This window comes from Podarcis filfolensis (genome assembly GCF_964270895.1).
Source record: "Podarcis filfolensis genome assembly, chromosome: 16".
In the NCBI taxonomy this organism is placed as follows: domain Eukaryota; kingdom Metazoa; phylum Chordata; class Lepidosauria; order Squamata; family Lacertidae; genus Podarcis; species Podarcis filfolensis.
In genome coordinates, this window is record NC_139620.1 from 15,918,367 (window position 1) to 15,935,586 (window position 17,220).

At 48.1% G+C, this 17,220-nt stretch overlaps 1 protein-coding gene across 12 annotated transcripts in view; it reads right to left on the reverse strand.

Annotated features, from left to right (window-relative positions):
• Positions 1 to 17,220, reverse strand: part of ARHGEF2 (Rho/Rac guanine nucleotide exchange factor 2) — a 110,989-nt gene that overhangs the window by 38,644 nt on the left and 55,125 nt on the right. For 2 of the 12 annotated variants that reach the window (XM_083589338.1, XM_083589349.1), the window contains exon 1: positions 11,347 to 11,694. The exons of 8 other annotated variants lie outside the window; for them this stretch is intronic. In XM_083589338.1, coding sequence (XP_083445464.1) covers positions 11,347 to 11,409 — 63 coding nt within the window. In that variant the 5' untranslated portion in view covers positions 11,410 to 11,694. Of the gene's footprint in view, positions 1 to 11,346; positions 11,695 to 14,601; positions 14,727 to 17,220 lie in introns of those variants that run through there. 2 more of the 12 variants (XM_083589341.1, XM_083589340.1) reach the window with 2 other exon arrangements.

Genomic DNA, 17,220 nt, shown 5'->3' on the forward strand with positions numbered 1-17,220 from the left:
AAATGATCAATATGAAATGGGGAGGGAGCTTCACCCATCTTAGTGCTGTGTCTACTTTAATTTTTCTTCTTCAATGCTGCTACTGCAGCCAAAATGGATGGGATGGTGAGAGATCAGAAAAACCTACTTGGGGGTAGAGTGGGGGCTGGGTTAGCTCCTGCCAACTGACAATTAGCCACCCCTGGCCTTAAGGGGGGAAACTCCCGTTATGATACAGGCAGCAGAAATATATACTTTTAGGCAAACTGAAAAAATTGGGTATCCAAGTGAGAGGCACCCTTCCCCCCCCCTTTCTCTCCCCTCCCCACAAACCAAGCCCACTCTGATTTTTTATAATCTGCTTTAAATGGGGCCAAGCAGCTGGTAGCTTCTTAAGCGTTAACCCCACTGAGCCATGGGGATGGATTTCCTTGCAGCACTTGGGCAACTCTCCGTGCCACAGATTTCAAGGCAAGAGAAGATGTGCTTGTCCTTGTCCAGCACTCCACCCTGCTCTGCCCACTGCCTCAAGTGAAGAGCTGAGATTTCAGGATTGCGGTGAATATTGCTAAAGCAGGGCTGGCAAGGCACCGAGTTGCTGCCTTGTTGGTCCCACAGGGTGGATGATACAAAGGAGCATACATGGGGTGGAAAAGGACATCTTTGACTGAAGTGTAGTTGTTAGTGTGTAGGACCAGAACCCGGAAGACCAGGGTTCGAATCTCCACTGGGCCATGTGCCTTGGACTAGTCAATGTCTCTCAGCCTAGTCTATCTCACAGGGTTGTCATGCAGATGAAATGAGGAGGAGAACCATGTGCATGACACCTTGAACTCCTTGTGGGGAGAAATGGGATATGAATGCAATAAGCAAATAAATAAGAGCATGCATACTTTTGAGTTTCACAGACCTTTTCTGGGGAAAGAGCAGTTTCAAATGCCTTTCTACCAGTGATTCCTTTCTGCCACTAGTTCAACGTCACCAGTCACACAGGTTTGCAGTCTAGGACCCCCCCAGCACTGCCCTTGCAGAGGATAGCAGCATGTGGTTACTTTGAGCAGCAAAAACGTTGTCTCTTTCACTGCCCTGTCTTGGTGCAGACCAAGCCCTAAATCATCCTTCAGTAATTTAGTGCACTCATCAGCCCCATCCAGCCTAAAACATCTGGAAGGCACCATGCTGGCAAAGGCTACCGAAAACTATTTCATAATGTCTTCTCAATCGGTACTTTTTGCCCCAGAGTTTTCACTTGCAGAGCCTGGGCACTGGCGGCTTTCAGTTTTTGCACACAATTGAGCAGCTGTGGGTTGAATGAGAACAACCAGATTCTCAGTTCGTGTCCATCCCAACTTCCTCTCCTCTTAGCTGGTCTAGCCAGAAGGAAAGGAGCTAGGAAAAGAGGCAGGGGCTGCCTAATCTGTTCCCCACATCCCCATCCCCAGAACTTTGCTTGGTTTGTGGGGGAAGGGGGGGTAGGCTGGTTGGCTGGCATTGTGCCCGGTCTACAAATCTAGATTTAATGGGTGCAAAGCTGTAGAGCCTCGGATAAAGCCTGCTGAAGATGTGACCCACTTTTTTCTTTCTTTTTAAGAATACTGAGGCTCTCTGAGCTGATGGAGAAGAATCAGCTGGGGGGTTGGGGTGGGAAGTAGGTGCCAGGGCTCAAATTAAGCCCCCACCCATCTCAACAGCTGGAAAATATCTAGGCTGAAAGCACAAGCACCATCAGCCTGATCTCAGTGCAGCAACAGCCTACACCAGTGGTTCTCAACCTTTCCCCCCGCTCTGGATCATTTTGAAATAGTCAGGAGTCTTGGCAAGCCCATCAGCATTGGCATAATTGCCAAAATGAATACTGTACTATGAAAATCATGGGTCCTAGGTCAGGGGCTTCAAAGGGAAAAGCTGTAGCTCAGTGGTACAGCTTCTACTACTGTATGCAGGAGGTCTCAGCTTCAAACCCTACTGGCATTTTCAGGTAGGGGTGGATGGTGCTGCGGAGAATGGGTTTGGGTCCTGGTGAAAAATGGAAGGGGCCCCCCAGCATGGGCAGACGAGCTAAACATATTTACATGGGATATAGAATAAATGCATGATCTCATTTTAATAATAATAATAATATTCATACCTGTTGAGAATATTAAGGTCCTAATGACTAATATCAATAACATAAGCACCCACACAATCATTACTGAACTATCCATACACTTAACTGTTAAACAACAACTTTGTTCGGTTCGCACAGTGTTTGCTTATGAAAACACACAAATGAGACTGCGCATCATAAAATGAGACTGCACCAATATACTGTCAAAGAGCAGGAGCAAATGTTCGCAGAGAGTTGGAAATACTCAGAAACACTCAGTTCACGACACAAGTTCCCAAACCATTATTCAGAATTGTGCATGCATTGAACATAGTACATAGGTTTTGTTAGGAATTTCATGAAACATATGCAAGAGAGTTGGGCCCTGGGACCCCTTCTGGACCACTGGGCCTGGTAATTTGTACCTGCTTTCCTGCCTCTCCTAAACCCTGGGACTGGAGGAGACTCCTGCCTGATATCCTGGAGAGCTACTGTCAGCCAGTGTAGACAATATCAAGCTAGATGGACCAACACCCTGAGTACCAATGAGTAGGCAGCTCCTATATTGCTGGCTTGTTGAATACAGAACTATCTGAGCACCAGAGCACTCTCCCCTCCTGCAGTTTCCTACAACTAATATTCAAGAGCACCGACTACCCTTCCTGATCTAAATCATGGGTGGGGGCAAAGGGAAGATTGAGTAGCTAGGAATGGCTGCGACAAGAGCACCCGAGAACACGGGCACTTGAGATGTTACCACAGAGACACATGAATTGTGGGCAGCAATTTCTGAGCTGCCTGAATAACAGTCCTATAAGCTTAAGAGGTTCTAAATGTGGGACACCCTGACCAGAAGCATTCAGTGTTTATGGTGCTATATTAATCTTGGTATCATGCAGCCCCGCAACCTGGGACAGAAGAGGCAGAGGCCGGTGTTTTGGATATGAGGAGAGAGGGGGCCGATCTGGCTGTCGTTTGGCCCCTTCTTTCTCTCTGCCTCTTGCTCTTCTCCCCTCCTCCACTCTAACAGAGCATGGGAGCTCCCTGGGGCAGGGACCATGGCTCCTTGGCTGCTTTCTAGAATGCTTATCAAGTCATAAAAGGTAGTGAGAAGCCTTGCCTTTTCTTTTTTTAAGGACGATTAAGGACAGTGTCCACTCTAGTTCCCTCTCACCATAACCTCCTCTGTCTACAAGTGGGGGTGGGGAGCAGGGAGGAGAAAGGGTTGGGCTCCAGAACACAATAGCGGCTCAATGTTTCTGGCTTCAGTCTGAGCTACTAGTTGGGAACTGAGCCAGGTAGATAAAGAGAGCAGAGCTGGAAGGCATGGTGTGGGGAAAGTTGATAGAGAAAAGTTTTTTCTCTCTCTGTCCTAACATGAGAACTCATGGACACTCAATGAAGCTGAATGTTGGAAAATTCAGAACAGGTAAAAGAAAGCCCTTCTTCATGTAGTGCACAGTTAAACGATGGCACAGAAGGCAGTGATGGCCACCAACTTGGATGGCTTTAAAAGAAGATTGGACAAATTCCTGAAGGGGGAGGCTATCAATGGCTACTAGGCACGATAGCCATGCTCTGTCTCTGCCACAGTCAGAGGCAGAAATGCATTTGAATACCAGTTGCTGGAAATCGCAGGAGGGGAGAGTTCTCTTGTGTTCGAGTCCTGCTTGGGGGTTCCCCACTGGGCCATCTGGTTGGCCACTGTGAGAATAGGATGCTGACCTAGATGGGCCCCGGGCGTCATCCAGCAGGCTCTTCTTAGGTTCCTCTGCAGAGTTAGTTCCCTTGTGCCCAAATCCTGCATGTGGGCTTCTTACAGGCATCTGGTTGGCCACTGGGAGAACAGGATTTAGGATTTAACGGAAGTGAAACCCACACCTACACAGGGCTGTTTGTCTGCCAGTCACATCTGGCCTCAGCCTAGCCTCAGTTTCTCCCTTCCTTTTTCACCTTCTTCACTTTCAACACTGACAATGTAAGCTCCTGGGGGCAGGGTCTAATCTTTTTTTAAAAAAAAATAATCACAAGAGTTGGAAAGGCAGCATCCCCACCAATGTAGGGCATAAGAACATAAGAAAAGTCCTGCCGAATCAGACGATTAGCCCACCTAGTCTAGAATCCGGTTCTCGCAGTGGCTGACTAGACTGCCTGTGGGAAGCCCGCAAGCGGGACCCAAGCGCAGGAGCCCTCTCCCCTCCTGCAGTTTCCAGGAGCAACAGCATCTGCTTAAATACCTTAAATACTTTGCTATAGCAGGTGCCTTCCTTCTTCCTCATACAAAGGGAAAAAGCAGCCAGGAGGGTTTTAAGACACCGCAAGAAGATCATTGGCTCAGGTCAAGCAAAGAAATGAAAGTGAAATTGAGGTTACAGGTTCCTCTGGAAACAGGTTTTCTCCTCTCGATCAAGCAACCCACAGAGCCCCAGGCGTCCTGGAACCTGACATGTGGAGCACTGATCTGAAGTGTATTTATACATAGATACTTGAAATCTTCTTTCTCAGAGTTTATTTAATCCCAAGGAAATATCGCTGCTTGAACTCCTGTTCACAGCTCTTTCAGGATTCGCCCTTTGGCTTGAACATATATTTTGGGGTAGGGTGGGGTAGGACACCCTGGCCATGAATCTAGGTATAAAATCTACTAACCTCAAAGGCAAGGATGAAGTGGAAGGTTTGGTGTTCCTGTAAAAAAGCAGCTGAGTGGGAGAGAAATGAGTTTGACCTGCTCTCCACAAGCCACTGAGACAGCCTCATGGAGACAAATAGGAACATAGGAAGCTGCCTTTATACTGAGTCGGAGCACTGGTCCATCTGGCTCAGTATTGCCTACACTGGCTGGCAGCAGCTCTCCAGGGTTTCAGGCAGGGTTCTCGACCAACCCTACCTAGAGATGCTGCCTCCAGGGACTGAACCTGGGACGTTTTGCATGCAAAGCCAATGCTCCACCACTGAACCTATGGGGAACAGGGGAGCACTGTGCTTTTGTGTACTTCTTGTTCAACCTGAAAACATCCCAGTGGACTGGGCCCCTGTGGTGACGGTGCAATGCTGTTTAGATTTCCCACCTCAAGGTATCGAAACATTTCAGACCGTCGTCTCTTAAAGGCTCTCTGGATACTGCTGGACTGCAACTCCCATCATCTTTCCCAATCACTGGCCACGCTGGCCAGGGATGATGGGAGATGGAGTCCAACAGCACCTGAGGAGTCCCAGGCTCCCCATCCCTGTAGCAAAATGTTGTAGTGCTTGGGTTAACCTTTGGGTTCTTTGCCCCTTTGAGGTGTGCAGAGTTCTTAGTATAAAAGGAACCTGCTGGATCAGGCCACTAGCTCATCTAGTCCAGCATCTTGTTCTCACAGTGGCGAACCAGACGCCCCAAAGGGGAGTCTGCAAACAAGACCTGAGCACCATAAGAATGTAAGGAGAGCCTGCTGGATCAGGCCAATGGTCCATCTTCTCCAATACAATATGCCTGTGGGAAACCCGCAAGCAGGACCCAAGCACAAGAGAACTCAGGTCCCCCTGTCATTTTCATGCCTTGAAAGGAAAAACTCTTACCCAAATCTCTAAATGCAGATTGGCTGCCTCTGCCAATCACCAGAGACAGAGTTCTGAGCTCGATGGGTCTTTGGCCGTTCTCATCTCTAAATTGCTTAGACCCTTTCTCTGTTCCACCCAGGCAACAAATGTCACCAGCATGAGGGGCAGGGAAGATCAATATTTGAAAAAAGAACTTATAGAAAAAGTAAAAGTTGGCAAAGCATTCAATACATCCAGCCAGCCAGCCAGCCAGCCAGCAAGCCAGCCAGCAAGCAAGCATTATCTGACACTATGTTTGCTATGCTGGTGTCCTCCAGATATCCTGGACTACAACTTCCATCATGTGGCTGGTCCTGATGGGGGTTGTAGTATAAAATGGCTGTGCTGGCTAAGGATGATGGGAGCTGAAGTTTAGTTTTTCCATTTCTATCCTGCCTTTCCTCCAAATAGCTCAAGGGGCTACACATAGTTCTCCTCCACCCCATTTTATCCTCAAAACTACTCTGTGAGGCAGGTTAAGCTATGAGGTAGTGAATGGCCCAAGGTCGCCTGGTGAGTTTCATGGCTGAGTGGGGTTTTGAATCCCAGTCTCTCCCAGCTCCTAGTCCAACACATATCCAGAAGGCACCAGTTTGGCTCACAAAAACAAAGAAAGATGCCTCATCCTGAGTCAAGCCATAGGTCTGTCGAGCTCAGCATTGTCTTCTCTGACAGGCAGCAGCTCTCCAGGGTATCCTCCAGGGCTCTCTCTTAGCAGACTGCCCTAAACAAAGAGATCCACTTCTTCCACAACATCCCAAGAGAACAAAGGACAGACAGATCAATTCAGCTGCTGGCAATCTCGACACAGGAATGAGATGGCGCAAGGCAGCTCCCCTTCCCCTGTCCTCCCCTCACTCCCCCCTTCACCCCGCCTGAGTGCACATGGCCACCCTCTTCCTCTGATCTCCACAAACAATAACAATGGGGGAAAGAGGCCGGAATTTGCAGGGCCTATAATGAATTTGTGGATTATTATTGACTAAAGGACATGGCAGCTGTTTGGGGAGGGGTCCTCAAGAGATGGCCGCATTCCAAAGGCCTGGCTCATTCATTCCTGGAGAAGCTCAAAATAATTGGGGAGAGGGAGAGAGGACTGACAACATGGGACTTGTTTTGAGTTAATGCCAGGATCACTCATCCTGCTAAGTGCTCTGTAGAGAAAACCCCCACACCCAGCAAATTCAGGGCTCCCTGCTAAAGGATTAACCATCAGGGGTTTTATTCCCCCTGATGAGAAAGGTGTGTTTAATTTTGGCTACCAAATACGTAACAGGGTAGTGGCAATCTTACACCTTCTCCAATATAACATTCAGATAAAATTCTCTCCCGCTAATTTTAAAAACTGTGCGGAAGACAGTGTCTGCGGCAAACTGTGTGTGTATTTGTGGAGCGAAAGACATGGCATGAAGGATGGAGAGATATTTGAATGTTGCCCTGAACCAAGGCTTTTAATCCTGTATTAGCACATAAAATGAGAGTACTGACCATGTGCAAGGCATAATTTGCAGACTTGCTCAGCCTGGGGCCTGCTTTCAATGTCAGGGATCAGCAAAAGCAGAGAAAGGCACTCTGCATATGCTCAGGGCTATTTTAATTTTTATTATCCCAACAGAGACAGGAGGTGACCCTGAACATGTGCAGAATGTGTTGTTTCCCATTGTGTAATGACTGAACATGCTCCTGAGCATATGCAGAATGCCTTCCCAGATGGGCAACCACATCCAGGTCAAGAAATGCAACATGCATACAGGACTGAGCGCCAGCCTCTTCCTCTAGAAATTAAGCACCAGTGAAAAAAACACTGGGATTACATGTGGGAGACCTGAGTTCATGAAGCCAGTCACCTCAGTTGCCTTTCCACTAGAAAATAGCTTACCTCCAGGGGGAAATCTTAAGGACAAAACAGGGGGGTGGTTTTCTTTGTGGGTTGCCTTAGATAGGCTTTTGGCTCTTTTCAAACTGCAAGGCCCCATTCACACATGCAGGTTTGTTTGCATGTGTGAACGAGTTTGTTGTAGAACAAACACCAGGCAGGAAGAATTCCTTCTGCCTCTCAACCCCAAATCCCTTGCTCTTTCCCATAGAATTGGTTTCACAGACACTCAGCCGGGTGTCATCATGTCATCAAATGCTGAGTAATGGAGAGAGGCACATGAACAGGGTGGTTTTAACTCCTCGGGTTAACATAGCATATTCAAAACCCTAGTCTTTGGGGGCATGGGGAGCGATTATTCTTCCACCCTGCCTGCAAAACCTCAAGTTTCCGCTGGAACATCTGCCTTATTATGGCCTGCCTCGTTTGGCACCCAAGAGGGACTTGGGGCTTTGTTGGCAATGCTGCCCAATACAGCTGCCAACTGCAGAGGGCCTGGCTGGCACCTCGCCAGAATGACGGAAACCTCTGCCTCTCCCCACCCGCTCCCCATTCTCGCAGTACCAGCTGGGGCCCCGGGACCCTCCCACCAGGCGAGGACGGAAACCAGGCTGCTGGGCTTGCTTTCGAGATACTGAGAGGTATTGCATCATGCAAGGCCGCCTCGTTTCACAAGATGCTGGAGGAGAAGAGGGAGGGAGTAGGCCACTGCTCTTTATATTTGTAAAATGAGAGGGGCTGGGGTGGAAGTCATGGCCTTCCACAATAGAAGGTAATTTACCATTGCCCTACATTAATAGGGGCAGGCTGTGGCTGGAACCCAGCACATGCTCAGGGGCACTCTGTTTGTCACTGTAGCTTCATTACAGTCCTCAGCTGTGCCTTGGCACTGAAAGGAGAGCCCCTGCCCCTGCCCCTTCCAAATAGGGGCACAACAGAAAACAGAGCCAAGCCCTCTTCTTTGGGAAAGGACCCCCCCAAAAAAGTTTGCCCCTCTCTTCTCCTCCCCCACCCCACAAAAAACCCTAGTGGAACCAAAAAAGTTAGCAGGTATACCAATGAGTCATCTATCCCAACCCCATCTGTCCCAAGAAAGGATGTATTTTACCTAAAACATCCTCAGCTCCAAGGAGGGAGATTCTCACATTTCTTAAGACGCTCACTCCAGCGTTAATTTAAAAGCCTTAGATAGGGCTCAATCTATATCTGCCATGGCATTTGTTCCTTCCATCCTCTGTGGAACTCCCTGACTCTTGATATATGCTAACAACTAAGCAGATGCACAGCAAGACCTTGAGCACTATGTTGCTACAAAAGTTTACTCAGAAGGAATGTCCCCCTGACTTCAATAGGACCTACTCCCTAATATTTGTGGCTTGGGGTTGCTGTGCAATAGTGCAAGTTTTTGAGGTTTCAGTTCTATTCCTGCTATGGGCTCAAGTGGCCTTGCTCAAGTCACATTTCCTCTCAACCTTGGTCCCCCATCTGTAAAATGGAAATATGCCACAGAGTGTTTGTGAGAACAAATGTAGTGCATTTGCAAGTTAAAAGTGCTATTAGCTATACATATATATCAATTAAAAACCAACAGGGTTGGGTTTGGGTCATCCTGATGTATAAGCAACTTCATGCATTGCAGGGGTTAGACTAGATGGCCCTTGGGGTGCCTTTCAAGTCTACAACTGTAAGATTCTATCCCCCACCCCTGTTGGCAAATACACTGCTTAGTTTTAACCAACCCACTAACACCAGCCTCAAGTATTTAGGCGTGCTCCATATTTACTAAACACATTAATTTGTGGCTGTTTATCCTCAAGCTATGTTAACATTCGCTTAAAAGGGGGAAAAAACTCTGAGGAGGAAAATAGAAGTTTTAAGAAGGAGCAGCTATTTTAAGCTCGGCGGTTCATATTTTGTTTTGAAATAGCTACAAAAATCCGTGCCTGTTATAGACATTCTTCCATCACGCACAACGGCCAATAAATAAATCTCTCCATAAGGGCAGCTGGAGCATAAAAGGTCCCCACCCCCCACCCTCTCTCTGCCTAATGCTGGGGAACTGAAGGGGTTAATGGTGGGAGGAAGCAGATAAACAGAGGCTGTTCCCTTTTCTTGGCTGTTTCATTTCACAAGGTTACTCCAAGGCTTTACTTTTGAACATTTTTTTTAAAGAATCCACACTGTTAGGTCGCTCTCTTCTAGAGAAGCAGAGAGTTCCCTCCCTCCACTCTCCCCAAGTTTGAATTAGCTCTTGATTTTATTTTGTTTTGACATGGGGGGGGCGGGGAATGGACGGACATAAGTAGATCAATTTCAGGCAATTTCAGGGAAAGAAAAAGGCAACCTAACAGCGTTAGGCACCCTAACACCATCAGCACCCTAAAGCAAAAGGGATCTCAAGCCACAATGTGTTAAAAGTCTGCCCAGAAACAGGGGTCCAGTTAGCCAAAGTTTCTGAATTGTGGTACCAGTTTTGCAACCTGAGCAGAAGCACAAGGTCCAATACTGTATACAAAACTCAAAAGAGTTCTGTGCTAAACAGAGACATCTTGGAGAATGGCACGTGCTGTGGCCCTTTTGTGGAACCCATCTTGGGCTGGAGGACCTCCATCACCACGTGGTTTTGGTGTAGAGAGCCCTCCTTTCCCAACTGGCCTTGTTGGGTTAAAAGCCCCCCCCCCCCATAGCCCATTGTCTTGCCACACACAAAGGAACAGTAGCAAAAGCCAGGCAAAGGCTGAGCAGCCAGGGAGGCACAGAAGCAGAGGTGAGAGTCAGCTAGAAAACATGGTCCAACTTTTGCTGCCTGGATGCAGGAATCAGAACAGGGGAAACCACAGAAGGAAGGTTTAAGAAATGTAAGAAAAATAATGGTGAGGAAGGGAGGGGGATCCCCAATGAAAATGACCCAAGGGCAGGGGAGGAGAGAGGTGCAAATACCCATTCAGAAGTCTGGGAATGAAATTTCTAAATATCTGGGACACACAGCAGAGCTGTTCTGTGCCCCTTTCATGTGGCATCAACAGAGAAACTTGATTGCTCACCCGTTGAAGAATAATAGGACATCTGGCACAGCGAGATCTGGGAGGGGAAAACGGGGTGTGGGAGGGAGGGTGCATTTTGTTTTAAAAGAGTAAAATAAAATTGAGGGTTTCCTTCAGGGCCACAAGTCGAAACAAGCTTGCCAAAACACACATGGAGGGTCATGAAAGCAGATCGAGAATATTTGGCATTTGGCTGAGATCCTTGGTGAGAATATTTATTTGCAAGTCAGTGAAAGGCAAATGTGTTCAAGGGTTGAGCTTGTGGGGGTCGCTAATTTTACTGAGTTTCAACAGCCTGGAAACTTTCACAAATCAAACCAAATCAGATTAAGAGTCGGACATGTGTGTGTTTTGTTTCTCTCAAACAAACAAACGATTTCAAGGGAATGTTTAAAACATAGAATAACTTCTGAATCTGAGACAGAAGCTTCCCCTCCCCAAAAAGAAACCAACAACATCAACGTACAAAGACACTTCTAAGGGCAAAAAGAGGTTACAAAGAGCAGGCTGCTAATGTCCCAAGATCATGCCCCCCACCCCAATATTTCTAAAGCTCTATTGAAAAGATCATATGCCTGTCCCACAAATGTGTCCCCACCCCCACCCCATCATGCCACAATAGTCCAGCTGCTCTCAAAGGCACCCCAGAACCTTCGCTCCTCTTTCCAGAAGGTCACCCCAACACATCCAGTCCCCCACTAGGCACACAGATGCTAGACAAGGCAATGTGAAATGTCCCTCCATCACCCCCAAACCTCAAGAGCTGAATAGGGACAAACCTTCAAGGCGATCTCCTTCGCACGATCGCTTCTCGATCTGGCCAACGACTCTATCCGAGACATAATCCAAGACTGAGGCCAAACGACCCCCAATCAATCCCCGACTGGGTCTCCCGCTAGGTGAATTGCTGGGGGCGTTTTGGGCATGAAAAGCAACGGGGGTTAGGGTGGGGAATCAGAACCAAAAAAGGACCAGCACAAGGGATGAATGGATGGATGAGGCTCTCTCCGGAGGACAAAAAGAAGGAGAGAGGCAGGCAGACGGACCAACGCTTCAGGCTTGCTCAGCTCGGCACATCCAACTCAGAGCAGGAAGTTAACTGGCTAAGCTCGCTCAAAACTGTACTCTGTCTGGGCTGTTCAAACTGCATCGCTCCTCCTCCCTCTTGAAAGAGGAGATGGAGGGGGAGGGGGGACACTCGCTGGTGGCTTGGAACAAACAAGAGAGATGTGAGCACCACAGCCAGCAGCTCTGATCCTGAAGAACAGCAGCCTGCAGCGGCAGGAGGGTCCTCAGAGGTCTGTGGCACAGAGCCAGATGGTCCCCGTGTCCAGGACCGTGCGATGCGCTCAGGTTTTCAAACCCTGTTGCCCAGGATGCTCACCACCTCTGGAGCCACACGTGGATAACTCAAGTGGCACAGACCCTGCAAGTGTTCTGACTCCTTGCCCTCCGGAGACGGGGAGAGAGATGGACCTCCTCCCAAGAATCTCAGGCACTGGGGTGATCTGGACGCAATGCCTCATGTCAGTCAGCCGTGTGAAAGGGTTGAAAGCATAGCTGTCAACTTTTCCCTTTTTAAAAGGGAAATTCTCTTATTCCGAATAGGATTCCTCGCAAGAAAAGGGAAAAGTTGACAGGTATGGTTGAAAGTAGCAACTGAAGAGGCCTCCGCTATTCCCAGTGTGGTGCTACAAGGTTTTTCCACACACCTGTCACAGGCACATAATAGCCACAATAGGGTAACAATTTAGCAATCAAGCAATTAAGAATGCAAGAAGAGCCTGGCTGCCAGATAAGGCTAAAGGATCATCTAGTCCAGCATCCTGTTGTCACAGTGGCCAGCCAAGATATCCCTGTGGGAAGCCCACAAACAGGATCCGAGCACAACAGCTTGTGATTCCCTGGCAAACAACCTACAGAAAAGCATACTGCCACTGACAGTGGAGGGAGCATATAGCCATCATGGCTAGTAGCCTTGCGCATTTTGAATTTATCTTTGCACCTTTTAAGCTGGCCAGGTTGGTGGTCATTGCTTCATCCTATGATATCAGAGCACAATCCTATACACATCTACTTAGCCTTCTGTCCCTGCTCCTGCCAGCGATCGAAACTCACCAGGCACTAGGTGCATTTTGCACCTGGCTATTGGTCACTTGTGACCTGTGAGCCAGCTGGCACCTGACATCTCCACCATCTGGCTAGCTGGCACATGGCAGTGCTTTTTTGCTGCCATGCTAGGATGTGAGTCACCTGGCTCCCACCATAGCACTTCAGCAAAAGAGCAGTCTTCTGCTGCGAGCCAGCTGATTTGCATTGCAGCGCAGCAGCAGAAAAGTTTTTCACTGAAGTGTGTGGTATGATTTAATTTTGAAACTGGCATAGCTGAGACCCAGCCCTACCGCGGAACTGAACCTAAATGTTTAGCAGTATTTCTTCTCTCTTGTCCTGTTCAGTTCTGATCCAGACATTAACTTGAAATGATTTAACAACTGGCTCAGTTACTTTGAACTTATTCAGATACATATTGTGCAGAAAGATGTCACCAACTTTTATTCTTGCGGAGTAACTCTGGTGGGAGTGAATATAATGTTGAATATTTAACTAGAGACCTATTTAAAACATGGTGATGGATCCAAAGGACAATGCTTCTTCCTCCATGTCACTCCCCTGAACAGGATTTGCTGAAGCCTGAGAACTTGCAGTTGGAAGAGGAAATTGTAGAACACCACATAATTGCTTAGGTGCATGCCTGGGGATCATTGGATCTTGACTGTTTTCACACACTAATGCCACATCCTGTGTAGAAATCTATCAGTTATATTTTATCTGCACAATCAGAATAAATTTCAGGAACCAAAGGGCTTTTTCTGTGCCGCCTGCGCAGGAGCGGTGAGCGTTATTGTTATTTGTTGTAGCTTGTCTTCACTTACCCCACCACACTGCCCTGCTCACAGTTGTGAAGAATATTCTTACATTATGAATGGTTAATGCCACCATTAAGAAAAATAGGTAGGAATGGGCCAATATATATGTGGACTGTCCCTGGATCAAGTGACTTTTCTTCTTTAAGTTCTCAATCTAACTCAAGGCAGAGACTGACTTTGCCACTTCAGGGGTGTGTAGGTGTGTGTCCAGCTGAGCACCCCACGTCTGAAAGAGGAAACATTCCTTCATTTAGGTTTGGGGTGGTCTTTTCCCCTTCTGTGGCCCTAGCCATATTCCACCTTGGAGCACAACTGAGAGTGACCTTCAAAGGGGGAGAGAAAGAAGCTGGGGCACTCCATGTTAGGGGAAGGGCTGCAGCTCAGTACTAGAGCATCTGCCTTGAATGCCAAAGGTTGAATCTCCAGATACGGCTGTGAGAAAACCCTTCTTCAAATGCCAGTTGTCTACCAGCCAGTTGTAGACAATACTGAGCTAGACGGGCCAGTGGTCTGGCTCTTTATAATGCAGCTTCTCATGAGAAAGAGACCAGTCTCTGACCCAAGGAGCTTGCATTTTAAGAGTGGACCACAGGGAAGGCAACAAGATGGATGCAAGGCCTTCGACTGACCCATTTGTGCAAAAGATTGATTGCCACAGTTAAAGGTAACAAACCCAGATTTTCATGTTAATTTGTATTCAGAGCTGCTTGTCGTTTCACAAATTATCTCCCCACCTGACCACCCCCCATCCGTGTTAACCATCCCCCTCTGAACTGCTCAACACTTTTTTCAGGAGCAAAATGCCTGGGTGTTTTTTGGGGCTTCATCTGAACTAGGGCTCAATCCCAGAACATAGTTTCAAGGAAAACAGTCCTAGAACACGTGAAGTGGCACAAGAGTGCCTCCAACACGAGCCGAGTGTGCCATTCTCCCCACCCCTCCCGGCCATCTGAGATTTAAGTGTCAAACTGCAGGCAGACGACATCATAAACTTTTAGAAATTCATCTCTCTCCCTCCCCTTATTCCCATTTTTTTCTGAGTCTCCTCCACTCTCAAGCCCCCACTTGGCCTCACTGTGTTGGGGAGGGGTTAGGACAGCAACTTACTCAATAATGGTTGGGGCACAAAGCCTCTTGGCTAGCTTGGCAGCTGCTGGAGTAAAGGACTGGCTCTTCTCTGCCTGCCACACCAACTGGACATCCAGCTTTGACTGACCCGGTAGGACGAAAACAAAATGACTCTCTGGCTGAGGCTGCAGAGCCCACCCCTGCCTCAGGGCATTTGACTGCGACTCACAAGGGGGGAATTTCCTTTTCCTTGACCTTCCGGGCTATTCATTAACTGAGGTCGACTGGGTCCCAGCAGCAGCTTCAGCAAAGCTTCCAAACCCTGCATTTTGTTAGGTCACCCTGTCTCTCTCTCACACCCACACACAACAAGCATGTGCACAGGATTGTTTCAAATTACTTTCCTACAAGGAGCTCAAGGGGCATCCATGGCTCTCCCTCTCCTCATTTTAGCCTCAGAAACCCTGTAGGGCATGGTAGGCTGCAAGAGAGAGAGAGAGAGAGAGAGAGAGAGAGAGAGAGAGAGAGAGAGACTGATCCAAGGTGGGAAAGGAAAAGGTGGGATATAAATGCAATAAATTAACAACAAATCCTAGTGATAAAATTGACCCATAGGTGTGGGACAGGGTGTTAAGTTCATTGGAGCACAAAAAGGCATATACTATACTTTAGGTGGACTCTATATTAATGGGGTAAAAGGGACGCGGGTGGCACTGTGGGTAAAACCTCAGTGCCTAGGACTTGCCGATCGAAAGGTCGGCGGTTCAAATCCCCGCGGCGGGGTGAGCTCCGTCTTTCGGTCCCAGCTCCTACCCACCTAGCAGTTCGAAAGCACCCCTAAGTGCAAGTAGATAAATAGGTACCGCTTTATAGCGGGAAGGTAAACGGCGTTTCCGTGTGCTGCGCTGGTGCTGGCTCGCCAGAGCAGCTTCGTCACACTGGCCACGTGACCCGGAAGTGTCTCCGGACAGCGCTGGCCCCCGGCCTCTTAAGTGAGATGGGCGCACAACCCTAGAGTCGGACACGACTGGCCCGTACGGGCAGGGGTACCTTTACCTTTACCTTTATATTAATGGGGTGGGGGGAGAATACAGTTCACCACCTTGAGCTCCTGGAAAGAAAGGTGAGATATAAAGGCAATAACAAGCAAACAGCACTCCCTCTTTAGAAGTGAAGCTGTGAGCAAGAGTTTTACCACTTCCTGGATTTTACAAACTGTCAAAGAACTGCCATGGGTCAGCTTTTGCATGTGACTGGCCGGCAACCCACTATGGAGAGATCAGGGCCTGGCCTACAAACCAGCAGGGTCTGCAGGCCTCACAACCCACCCCCCACCCAAGACTTTGCTGGCCCAGAACACATCTGTCAAGTTGGTCATGGGCCATCATAAAGGCTTGGCTGGTCACATGTTGTTCCACCCTTGCCATATGTCTCAGGGCAGCGCTCTGATACAAACAGCCTCCAGATCCACACCACATGTTTAAAGCACATGCTTCCCCCAAAAGAATCCTGGAAGCTGTAGTTTGTTAAGGGTGTTGGGAATTGTAGCTCTGTGGGTGGGGAAACTACCATTCCCGGGATTCTCTGGGTGAAGGCATGTGATTTAAGTGTGCATTGGGTGTGGCGGTGTGAGACGGTGCTACATCGGTTCATCCTTGCCCTGTTTTTCTAGCGAGCAAGAGTCCCTGGAGCCCAGCACTTATGTGGCTCCCCCCCCCCATCTCAAAAAAATGTCCATTGCCCATCTTTTTCTTCTGAGTGATATAAAACTGAAATCCCCCAGGCCAAGTTTAAATGTTGCTTCTCAAGTTGCATAGTTGGAGAAAACAGGTACCCTGCATTACTGAGCTGTTTAAAAAAACATAAATCCTGGCCAGAGATCAACTTGAGGATGGTTTGGTGCTTTCTAAAAAAAGGTCCAAGCTCTGTGTCATTCTTTCCAACTAAAGTTGGCAAGAAGGTCCACTCGAGGAAGAATAAAAACTCAACTCCCATGTCACCCCCACCCCACCCCCTTTCCGTTCCCACCCCCAGGGATTTGGTGTTCCCTCCCACCAAATAAGAAAAGCATAGCCTTCAACATCCAGAATTTTAAGAGGGAGAAGCTAACACCAGCCTTATGGAGATAACTATATTTATCCCGGGGAACATTACGGTGGAGGAGAACACCCACAGTCATTCTGTTAGGTCTCAAGAGACCAGAGATGGAATCTTCGGCTGACATCAAGCCTCTTAAAAGACAATGCAGAGCAATCTGGAGGTAGTCAGTTGAGGGATTAGCTTCGTAGTCAGTCTTGGAACATATAGCGCAACAACAAGAGCACTTTGGAGCAGCTGCAAAGTGCTTCTATAGCTCACCGCCAATTATGCACAATCAGACTCAACGTATCTAGGATGAGGAGGAACATTGCTCTGCTGCAGATTGGAATTCTGCCCGCAAAACGCATTTCCATGCCTGGGCTCAGCTCTGCAATATTATGAGCATGTGCAGAGTGCCTGTCCCTCCCCGGTTCCTTGATATGGGATTAAGGGAGGAGGGCTTCCAGATCAGAGGATCAATGTTGAGCCCTCAAACTGAACATTTTAGAAATGAATAGTCCACCCAGTTCTGCGAAGAAGCAAAGCTCAAGAAGTCACAATGTGTGATGCTTTTGGAAA